The 11,330-nt window shown below is 40.5% G+C and overlaps 1 protein-coding gene across 1 annotated transcript; it reads left to right on the forward strand.

Moving 5' to 3' along the window:
* Nucleotides 1-2,039: 2,039 nt before the first annotated feature.
* BTG2 (BTG anti-proliferation factor 2) lies at nt 2,040-6,044 on the forward strand. The gene is made up of 2 exons (XM_074308867.1): nt 2,040-2,360; nt 3,487-6,044. Exons 1-2 carry the CDS (start codon nt 2,213-2,215, stop codon nt 3,819-3,821), a joined length of 483 nt encoding a protein of 160 aa, XP_074164968.1. The 5' UTR covers nt 2,040-2,212; the 3' UTR covers nt 3,822-6,044.
* The last annotated feature ends 5,286 nt before the right edge of the window (nt 6,045-11,330 follow it).

The raw sequence follows: 11,330 nt of genomic DNA on the forward strand, positions 1-11,330 counted from the left end.
CTTAATAAATGTATTTTGAATTGAATTGAAGATGTGGCCAAGTGTCCCACTTTTGGAAACATATGTCTCATGGCAACACTCTTGGACCAAGATGCTTTGTTTCACCTTTCACCCCTACTCAAAAAAATCTCTACTGCTCATACAAACATATGTAGATGGCATAAGCCCCAGTACTAGGTCAATATCTGGCAAGGCTACACATATGGCTTCGAGAGATCAAAGGTGAATTCTTAGTCTATAGTAAATCTGTGGATTATCTCCAGGTCAGCCCATAGATCTCTTGTTTGTATAGTCATTTGCCTATTGTTTCCCACATTAGACAGTGAGCTTCTTGAGAGTGGGAACTATACTTTGCCTTTCATTGTATCCCCTAGCACTTAGCACAGTGCTTGGTACATAGAAACTGCTTCATAAATGTTTATCTACTGATTGACTGAAGTGAATAATGTTCATTGATTTTATAAAAATAACAGGTTTAATTTCATTTAGATGTTAATTAATCTTTTTCCTCCTAATTGTGTGGGGAGGATTGCTAGTGAACTATATTGGCCCAGGTAAATAAATCACTTAACCTCTGTGGATATCAATTTCCCCCTTCTGTAAAATGGGGGGGAAATAACTCCAGGTTGTTGTGAGGGACAAATAAGAAAATGTATGTTAAGTGTCTAAATTGTCAGTCACTGTGCTTAGTTAGAAAAGCTCATGAAGTTGCTGGTATCTAAAATTACATCTAAAATTGTTATGATGGGCTTTAAATCTTCAAATATGCCCAGGAGAGCATCTAGACCAACAGTCACTTTACAGAGGAGGAATACTGAGGACTGGGGAGAAGTAATTTGTCCGTGATTGTGCCTCTTGTAAATAACCCAGTGAGGATTCACATGTGGTTTTTTGAATATGGGAAATGATACTAATTCCCTGACACCACCAGTAGGTCTCAGTTCTCTAATTTTATTTCTTCTTGTTTCTTTCTTTCCCCCCCCTTTTTTTTTAACCAATTCAATTCAAAACTCATTTCATTCAAAATTCATTCAAAAATAATTTCTTCAAAGCATTGTATGAAGTGCTGAGATGGAATACAAACTACATCAAAATCCTAGTTTCCCTTTTTTTGCCTGTATGGTCTTAGATAAACTACTCCTCTGAGCCTTGGTTTCTTATTCTATAAAATGAAGGGGATTAGGGGAAAAAAATCTATGTATGCTTATATTTATGATTCTCAAGGACTAGGGGAGGGTAATCTAAACCAGGCTATTGTACTGTACGTGTGGTTTCCCCAGTATTAGAAGGACAGCTCCCGAGGAAAAGGAAGAGCTTGTGCCCTCTGTAGTCTAGTACCTCTCCTAGTCACTCAGTAATTGTAACAATCATCAATTGTTCATTGATTGAATAGTAAATAAAGGTTTGGAAAGGGTAATTGAGGCAGGATGTGCCAAGTCTTTTCTCTTGAGACCCATTAGTAGGAGTAGGGGAGATGTTGAATCGGCAGTTTGGGACCAGGATGGGGGCAATCCTGTATACCAGGTGGAGGAATTGGAACTTTAATCATAGACAGCAACTGGTGTTCTCTGAGCAGAGGAAGTCCCAATGCATTTTGGAACCTCAGTACTGGAGTATAGATTTTTTTCCTAATCCCCTTCACTTTATAGAATAAACTCGATGGGAAGCAGTCTTTAGGATGGGGAGGTTTGGGATAAGAGGAGGGGGAGGACACTCTGGGAAGGGACCCGAATACGTTACTTCCCTGCCTCCATGGCCCTGCTCTCTTCCAGTTATTCCTGCTTTCTCCCAGGTTACCTACTCTGGGTTACCCTAGATTGCCTTCCCTCTTCCTCGCGTCTCCAGCCCCGGCTCTGGTTCCCAGCACTGACGTCACTCCGGATGACATAAGCGCCGGAGGAGGCGGGGGCGTCCGCAGGGGGTGGAGTGCGGACTGCGAAACGCAGGCTGGCCCTGCCCCACTAAGGCCAATGGGCCGCGCCGTCCCCTCCTCCCTAACCAAGGCTATGAAAGGAAGAGGCTGCCTACAAGTCCGGGCAGAGCAGAGAAGCGCTGGCGCGGAGGCTGTCTCAGGCACCTCGGCCCAAGTCCCCGGAGTAGTGGCTGGTCCAGCCTGGCGACCTCTCCCCTCCCCGCCGCCGTTCCTGCCGGCACCACGGCCCCCGCCGCCATCACGACCCCCGCCGCCACTCTCCCCGACGGTGCGCCCGACATGAGCCAGACCCGCTGGAAGAGAGTGGACATGGTCCCGGAGATCGCCGCCGCCGTGGGCTTCCTCTCGAGCCTGTTGAGGACCCGCGGCTGTGTAAGCGAACAGAGGCTGCAAGTTTTCAGCGGGGCCCTCCAAGAGGCACTCACAGGTGGGCATATTCCGAGGGCTTCCCGCCCCTCCGAGCGGCGCCTGGCCCGGGACTCTTCCTCTCACCCGCCCCATCTTCCGGCACCCCCGTCCCCCCCGGCCAACACTTCCCCGTAACCCCGGGCGCGAGTGTTCCCCAAGTGCCCAGTCTCTGCAGTCCAGCCCTCCAAGTAGAAATGCGAGTTCTTAGTGTTATTGTTCTACCGCCGAGAGCGGCGAGGGATGCTGTGTTACGGTCTCGCGGGGTGGCGGTGGACCGCAGTGGCCGCGGGATGCTGACCGCCGAGCCTGGGGGGCCAGCCCCGTGGCCCGCTGAGTCCCTTCAGTCACCAAGGGCTCCGGCGCCGTTTTCCTCATAAGTTACACAAAAGCCTGGTAACTCGGGCTTTGGGCGGTCTAGACAGCCAAAGAGTTTCACTGGAGTTTCCCTCTGGTTTCTCTCGATTCCCCTTAAACCATCCGCCTCCTTCCCTAGCTTGGAAGGTGTCTAGCCTTGTTTGGGGGCCCACTTCCCGGGAGGTCCCTGAGTGTGGGGGCGGGAGAGACTGGAATTAAGGGAAAGGGATCCGGTCAGACTGCCAGCTGTTGTGAACTGGCTCCTTCGGGATTGCGACGGTTCCATCAAAACAAGTCTGAAGCTGAGGCCCTCGCTCTTTGATTTCTGCCTCTATTGGCGGAGGATTTTTCTGATTATAAACCTGGGGAGTATTAAGCGCTGTTTTCCGGGGAGAAGTACGGAGGGCAGGTGGTTTGCTCCGTAATCCCATAATGTTATAGTAACTGGCTTGGAAGCAACATTTTTGGCCCGTGGTCTGAGTTGTTTGCCCCGGAGCTCCCAGAGGCCGAGCCCAGGCTTGCTAAAACAATCAAGCCCATCCTCAAAGCGGGGCTACTGTAAGACTTGCCACTGCGGACCACTGCCACCAGGGTGAGCACTGAAGGAAGGTCAGTTTTCTCTCGGCTCCTCGGGCTGAAGGTACTTGAAGCTGCTTAGTGATCTAGTAGGCTTATGAAGTTGCTGAGGTTTCCTTCCCTTTGTCTACACGTTCAGTCCGTGACCGCTCTAGCTATGTCCTGTGTCAACCTGAATTGGCTTAACCAGGAAATCTCCCCATTTCCCTCCACAGAGCACTACAAACACCACTGGTTCCCAGAAAAGCCTTCCAAAGGTTCAGGCTACCGCTGCATCCGAATCAACCACAAGATGGACCCCATCATCAGCAAGGTAGCCAGGCAGATTGGACTTAGCCTGCCCCAGCTATACCGCCTGCTGCCCAGCGAGTTGACCCTTTGGGTGGACCCCTATGAAGTGTCCTACCGAATCGGGGAAGATGGATCAATTTGTGTCCTCTATGAGGCGGGGCCCACTTCATCCTCTTGTGGACTCCTCACTTGCAAGAACCAAATCATGTTGGGCCGGAGCAGCCCCTCAAAGAACTATGTGATGGCCGTCTCCAGTTAAGACGCCCACTACCGCCCCCCCCAGCAATCTACTGTATTCATTCAGCCGTGACAACAGGCTATTGCATACCTCAACTTGGGGAATCATATTTTTAAATGAAGAGTTATTTATATATATTTTTTTTAAAAAAAGAGGGGGAAAAAAAACCAAATTTTTTTTTTTTTTTTTTTTAAGAAAAAAATCCTTAGTGGGAGCTGCTTGGAAGTGGCCTCCTATGGTGCCTTTGGAAAGAAATGTTGTGAGCCTGTGTCTTGAAGCCAGTATCTGCCAATGAGAGAGGTAGAAAGTTTAGGTGTATGGACCTGGCAGGATGGAGGTGATGATGCGATTGGGAAGGGTATAGAGTAGGTGCCTAGTCAGCACCCCAGAGACAATGAGAACATTTATGGTTAGCAACTGTGAATGAGAAAGATCAGGCCCTACTCTGGATAGAAGGGTACAGGAGAATTTCAGTTTTTAGCCTCCTATGTCCACAACCAGGGTTCCAGGGACCTGATCTTCTTTGTTAAAGGGCATTCATGCCTAAACTTTTGAAATATTATGTTGCCTATCTTTCTTTTTTATTTTTATTTCTTTTTCTTTTTTCCCCCCTCTGATGAGATCATGGGCAGGAAATTAAAAGGCAGCTTCCTTATTCCTCCTGCCTGGATCAACTTTTCTTGAAATTAAGTAATTGTCCTGATAATACCCTCAGGGTCTGGAAGGTTTTGACATACCAGCTGTGAATTCTAAGGTTTTGGGATTTTTAATTTTTGTTTAGACTTTTTTTTTTTTTTTTTTTTTTTGATGATGGAGGGTCTGAAATAGAATAGGGTAAGGAAACCTGCACAAAATCTCCATGTTGCTTTATGCTGCTCTGTGTATGTGTATGTGTACATACTGAATTCTCAAGGGGATGATTTGTAATGGAAGGCTGGGGCCCAAAGAGCTCTCAATGGAGAATGTTCTTTGGACTGGCAGCCTTGTCTGCTGCCCTGCTTAGGGAACCACACAAAAGTCCTGATGATGCTGCCGTCATCCCTTTGAGAGATGAACTCAAAAGCTACAGGGAATTTCAGGTCTTTTATGATGAGTCTTCTTTTCAAAGCACAAATCTCTCCTTTCTTTCCCCCTCCTTGTCACTAGTGCTCCTCCCATCCTTTTAGGACAAAAGTTCTCAAGCCTTGTGCAATATGGCCTCCTGAGATTCAGAGTTTCCTGATGGTGGAATGATTCTCCAACTCTCTTGCTGACATCCACTCTTTGGCTCTCTGAACTCCAGTTGGCTAGTTTGTTTTGAAGGCACCTCTTGCCTGAGCCCCAATTTCTACAGGACTTGGCATTGTTCTCAGGTTGCCTCTAAAAACAAACCTTTGGGCATTTACCTCTCCTTGGCACCTAGTGCCTGGTGGTGGGAGAGGAATGTCTTCTCTAAATGTGACTCCAATCCGTTAGTAGTGTGCAATATTTACTGTTCTTGGATGGGGAGAAAGAACTGCTATACTAGAAAAACCTTTCCCTCCCCTCCTCATGGGAGTAAGGGGGAGGGTTGAGAAGGCTTCAGGTATCCCTGAACAGAACTCTCTGAGTTGGACACAGCTGGAGCATCTGGTCAGCTTGGTTAAGCTCCTGTTGCTAGGGCTTAGTAAAGAATCCCTCTCTCCCCTCCCCACTGCCTTCTCTGGAAGTCTCTTCCCAGCTTTCTTCCCTTTGCATTTCCCAAGCTGCTCTAGTCCCTGATTCATAAGGTGCTAATAACCAAACACTCTTTACTCTTTCATTCTAGTCCTACCCACTTTGTGACTGCACCAAATTTTGTGCCAGCTCCTAGACCCTGGTTGGAGTATTAAGTTTAATTGAAAATTAATTCTTCATCCACAGAGCAGGGAAATGATTCCTTGACTTGTGGAATGGGTAAAAACAAACAGCTGTGAATCACTGTGGAATATGTCCTTGCCTCTGACTGCACACAGGACCCTGCCATTTATGTTCTCTTAGATATTTTCTCTCTTTCCTTCCTTAATATTTACTTTTAAAAGACAAGATCTCAGAGCTGGACTGTTGAGCAGGACTGGCTCTCATATTAAGTAAAATATGGTAGTGAGTTTGTAAGCTATTTTGACAGAGGGGACAAAGGTTACTAATTGTATATTGTATAGTGTTTTTATATGAAAGAATGTACAGATCTATTGATAAATGTACACTTTTTTTTTTGGTTACTTTAATAAAAATGTAGCTGTTTTAGCTGTGTGGTGTAGACACTTAAGTATACAACCTTCCTTTCCCTACTCTCTCACCTCAGGCCTGGAATTCCTTCTTGGAGGTACTTATTGTAAATTTCACCCAAAAGAAATAAGCAACGGAATATTACCTATTAAGAAATTGGGTTGGGATTGAAGCTAATCTTCAGATTTGGGTTCAGTCCCCCTTTCTGGAAACAAAACTCTGCCCTACTTCAAACATCTATTTCCTCCCTTCACTCTGGGCAAGCGATTTAACCTCTCCAACTTGCAGTTTACTCATTTGTAAAATAGGAATTGTAATGGCATTTTTAGGCTCACAAATGCAAAATGTATTTAAGAGGACCATAAAGCTGTTTCCTAGATGTGAACCATTACGATGATTTTTATCATAAGCTTTTAATAGCTGACATTTATGAAACGTGATTCAGTGAGAGCCTTATATTTTTCCAATTTCTTCTTCACTGTGAAATACACTGGTATCATATTGGAGATAAGTAATATAAGGTCAGTGACTGGCTTAAAATTATTACAAAGTAAACTATGATATTGGGATCGGAACTTGTTCTGTGGTCCAAGTCCAGTACCCAGCCCATTGCCCTTTCCAAGTGACAATATTTGTAAAGCACTTAGCCCAGAGCTGGCCTAAAGTAGAAGCATGTTCCCTTCTAACCTTACTCTTGTATGCAGCTTGGGATATTGCTGTTCTAAAACAAGTTTCATGGTTAATAGGGTCCCTTAAGAGATTTCTCTTATTTAAAGTATCCCCTTCTGATGGTCTCTCATCACATAGATTCCTCTGGGATGTAGATGGCCAGCAGAGAGGCTGGGTTCTCCACATCCTCAGTCCATGCTCTCCAAGGTCCAGTCATCCCTCTTGATATCCTAGTCCTGTTAAAGTGCTATAATGTTGGAGAAGAAATAGCAAGATGGAGTAGCTTGTGAATACAGGAGCCTTAACAGTAAAGCTCTCATCCCTGAACATTAAGATCTTATTTTAATGAGCTTTGAGAGCCAGGTCTCTGACCTGTGTTTGAGTGACCTTCAAGCATGTTTAGACTTGTCTTGGCCCAGTTCCGGATAGGATATTGGGGAGGGAAAGGTGCATAGGCAGGCAAGTGTGATGTGGTGTCCTTAGGACTCAACACTCCCATTCAAAACTTAGTCTATGGTAGGAAGTAAAGCTTTCGAGAAGCTGCAAGTATATCCAGAACCTACCAGCTATATGGTTACAATGGTTACAGTTTCTGTTCTCAAGAAGCTAATATTTGAAAAGGGAAGAAGAGGAAAATTTACAATTAACCTAGTTTACCATTTGGAGTTGTATGTTATGTGAGGGAAAGAGGAAAGAAGGTATTAACTGAATTTTATCTTTTTTTTTTTTTTAATAGATTTATGGAATGTTACAGGTAGTAATAAAGAATTCCCTCCCCTGTATAATTAGAATTAGATGACTTACAGATATTACAAAGAAAGGCCTGTCCTCAAGATCCATTTATTATTGGAAGGTTTTCCTATTTCATATATCTATACTTGGAAAAAAAAAAAAAAGACCTGGCTGCCTTATTATTTAGAAAAAAATCATTATTTAAGGACCTTGTCCCATTTTCATTTTGAACCTTTTACTCTGAATCCCAGGTGTAATTGTTTCCCTAATAATGGGTTACAACTTTATACTTTATCTCTCCTCTGAGTCTTGTAAGAAAAACTATGTCCACTATGTAGACAGGAAAATTATTATGACCTTCCTTTTATGTACTGGAAAACCAAGCCTCAGGGAAATAAAGTCATTTTTTGGACCTCACACAACTAGTAAATAGCAGAGGCAATGCTTGGGCTCAGGTCTTCCATTCCTAGTCTACTTGTATACTGTCATATAATTCTGAGAATAGCAAGCTCACCAATCTTTCCTTTTTCTAGACGTAGAAACAAGGGTGAAGATTGGAGAATTTTTGTTTTACAATTGATTTTCTTTTAAACTTTAGGACAGGATTAGTGTTTTACTGGGCCGAGCTTTATTTTTCATGATGGGTATTTCCTTGTTTCAAAACTAGGATAGTTCTCATTGGTATATTAAGGGAAGCATGGTGAGAAGGGAAAAATGTGGATTCAGCATTGAGGGAGAGCTTTAATTGGAGTTCTGCCCATCTGCCCATACCATTTATTACCTGTGCACTTTGAGCTATTTGCTTACCTTATGCTTGACTTCTTATCTTTAAAATGGAAATATATATATATACTAGATCCTAGATCCATGTTCTAGATATAAATTCTAAGGATTGCTGACCTAGGACCTAAGTCATAACTTACAGAGGCAACATTAAAACCAGGTGCTCTACCTTCCTGAGACAGTGGTCCTTCCATTGTACTGCACTGTCTTATATACTTTATTATCTTATTTGATTCTTATGCATTCCTATAAATTCTTCATAAAAGATCCACCCAATGTCCCAGAGCCTTCTTGTTGTTTTTATACTTTGTGAACCAGTGTAGGACTCAGTCTGTCCATTTTTTATCTATCTTTTCATTAAATTATATGTCTACCTCTTTCTTTTATTTTTAATAATATAATTTTTTTTCTTTTTAAACTTAATTTTACTTTTTCAATGGATAAAAAGGCATCTCCATTTACTCTCAATAAAAAAAAAATCCACTTGCAACCAATATGCATAATGAAGTAAACCAAAAAAACTGTTTTAATCTGTACCTTGAGTCCATCATACATTCTGTCAATAGTCGGGTAGAAGCCTTCATCATTAACTCTCTGGAATTGTGGTTGATCATTGCATTGATCATAGTTCTCAAGACTTTCAAATTGTCTTTATAATGTTATAATGATATAAATCATTCCTCTGGTAATGCTCGCTTCAGTCTCTCTTAGTTCATACAAATCTTCCCTTTTTTTATGGCACAATAGTATTCCATTATGTTCATATGCTATAATCCAGCCATTCTCCAATTAATGGACACGTCCTCAGTTTCTAGCTTTTTACTATCACAAAGACATTGGTTATGATTATCTTTGTACATTTAGGTCCTTTTCTTCTTTACTTGATCTCTTTGAGGTTATAGCATTAGTAGTAGTGGTATCTCTGGGTCAATCCAGTAAATTTTGAGACATGGTTCCAAATTGTCTTCCAGAATTTACTGTATCAATTCACAGATCTACCAGTGAAGCATTTTTGCCCTGTTTTTGCACAGCTTTTATAGTATTTGTCAATTTCCTTTTTTTGTCAGTTTTTTTTTAATAAAGAAGTTGAGTTGCTTTAATTTTCATTTTTCTAATTATAAGTGATTTGCAGCATATTTTTATATGGCTACTGAGAGCTTGGGTTTCTTAAAAAAAACTATTTTTATCATTTAATCATTTATCAATTGCAGACTGGCTTTTATTCTTATCTTATAAATTTAAATCTGTTTCTAATTTATCTTTATGAGATCCTTATCAGAGAAAATTGCTTCAAAGTTCCCTATCCCTACCCTTTTTCCCATTTAATTTTAGATATGTTGGTTTTGTTTGACAAAATCTTCAAAATCATCAAAATTGTACAGTTTATCTTCTGTGGTCTACTCTATCTCTTTTTTGATCATGAACTTTTCCTTTGTCCATAGAACTGACAGATAATTTTTCCTATGCTACTCCAATTTGTTTATAATATCACCATTTATGTCTAACTTATGCATGCATCCATTTGGAGTTTATTCTTGTATAAGAGAAATTAGACAGGCCCTAGTTTCTACTAGACATTTTTCAGTTTTCACATTATTTTTATCTAATAATGAGTTATTACTCTGGTATCTGAGATCTTCATGTTTATCAAATATTGGGCTACCACTTATTGACTTCTCTCTTAACCAGTTATAAAATAATTTTGACAATTATTGCTTTGTAATTTGAGATCTACTACTGTAAGTTCCTCTTCCTTACCTTTTTTTCATTATTTCCTTTGAGATTTCTGACCTTTTGTTCCTTTAGCTAAACTTTATTGTTTAGTTTTGTTTTTTCCTAGCTCTATAAAATAATTTTTTGGCAGTGGAATGGGTATGGCACTGAATTAGTAAAGTAATTTAGATAGAATTGTATTTTTTTATAATGTTAGCTTAGGCTACCCATGAGAGTTACAGAAATTATGAATATAACTACAAAATACTTTTTTCATAAATATAGATCTAAATAAGCAGAAGTATTAATTGTTCAAAATTCTAGCTTTCCCTTCCCTCTTCCTGGGATGGTAAGCAATCAGATATAGGTTTTATATGTGCAATCATGTAAAACATTTTCAAATTAGTCATTTTTTACATGAAGTTTCTTTTTTTTTTTTAATTTTTTAATTTTTTTATTCATTTTTCCAAATTATCCCCTCCCTTCCTCCACTCCCTCCCCCCGATGGCAGGTAATCCCATACATTTTACATGTGTTACAATATAACCTAGATACAATATATGTGTATAAATACCATTTTCTTGTTGCACATTAATTATTAGCTTCCGAAGGTATAAGTAACCTGGGTAGATAGACAGTAGTGCTAACAATTTACATTCAATTCCCAGTGTTCCTTCTCTGGGTATAGTTATTTCTGTCCATCATTGATCAACTGGAAGTGAGTTGGATCTTCTTTATGTTGAAGATTTCCACTCATGAAGTTTCAAATAAAAGAAAAACAATTGAAAGAAAGTGAAAAATAACATGCTTCAGTCGGTATTCAAAAAATATCAGTTCTTTCTCTGAAAGAGGAGAGTATACTTTTACACATTCTGTAGTTATTTTAAATGGAATTTCTCTATCTCTTCCTGCTGTGTTTTGTTGATTATATATGTAAGCATGCTAATGACATGTGGAGTTTATCTTCTATCTTGCAACTTTGCTGAAGTTATTCATTATTTCAGTTTATTTTTAGTTGATTCTCTGTGATTCCTAAGTAAAATATTATATTTCATGCAAAAGTGGTAATTTTGTTTCCTTTTTACTCATGATTTTTCCCTCATTTTTCCCCCTTGTCTTATTGCTATATCTCACATTTCTAGAATTATATCAGATAGTAATGACAAGGGCATCCTTACCTTATCCTTGATCTTATTTTAAAATTCATTGATTTATTTATTAAAAAAAAACCAAACATTTAATTTATCCCCATTACTCTCTTCTTCTCTTCCAACTATATGTTCCTTGTGCTATTTTAGTACACAACTTAGTAATATCTGGAAGACTTTTTTTTAAACAATGTTTGAGTCTTCCTAGTGCCCTTTGTATCACCTGAAGTATTGATTCTTCTGAGATCATAGTGTTTAG

The sequence above is a fragment of the Sminthopsis crassicaudata genome, chromosome 4, assembly GCF_048593235.1.
Source record: "Sminthopsis crassicaudata isolate SCR6 chromosome 4, ASM4859323v1, whole genome shotgun sequence".
Taxonomy (NCBI): Eukaryota; Metazoa; Chordata; class Mammalia; order Dasyuromorphia; family Dasyuridae; genus Sminthopsis; species Sminthopsis crassicaudata.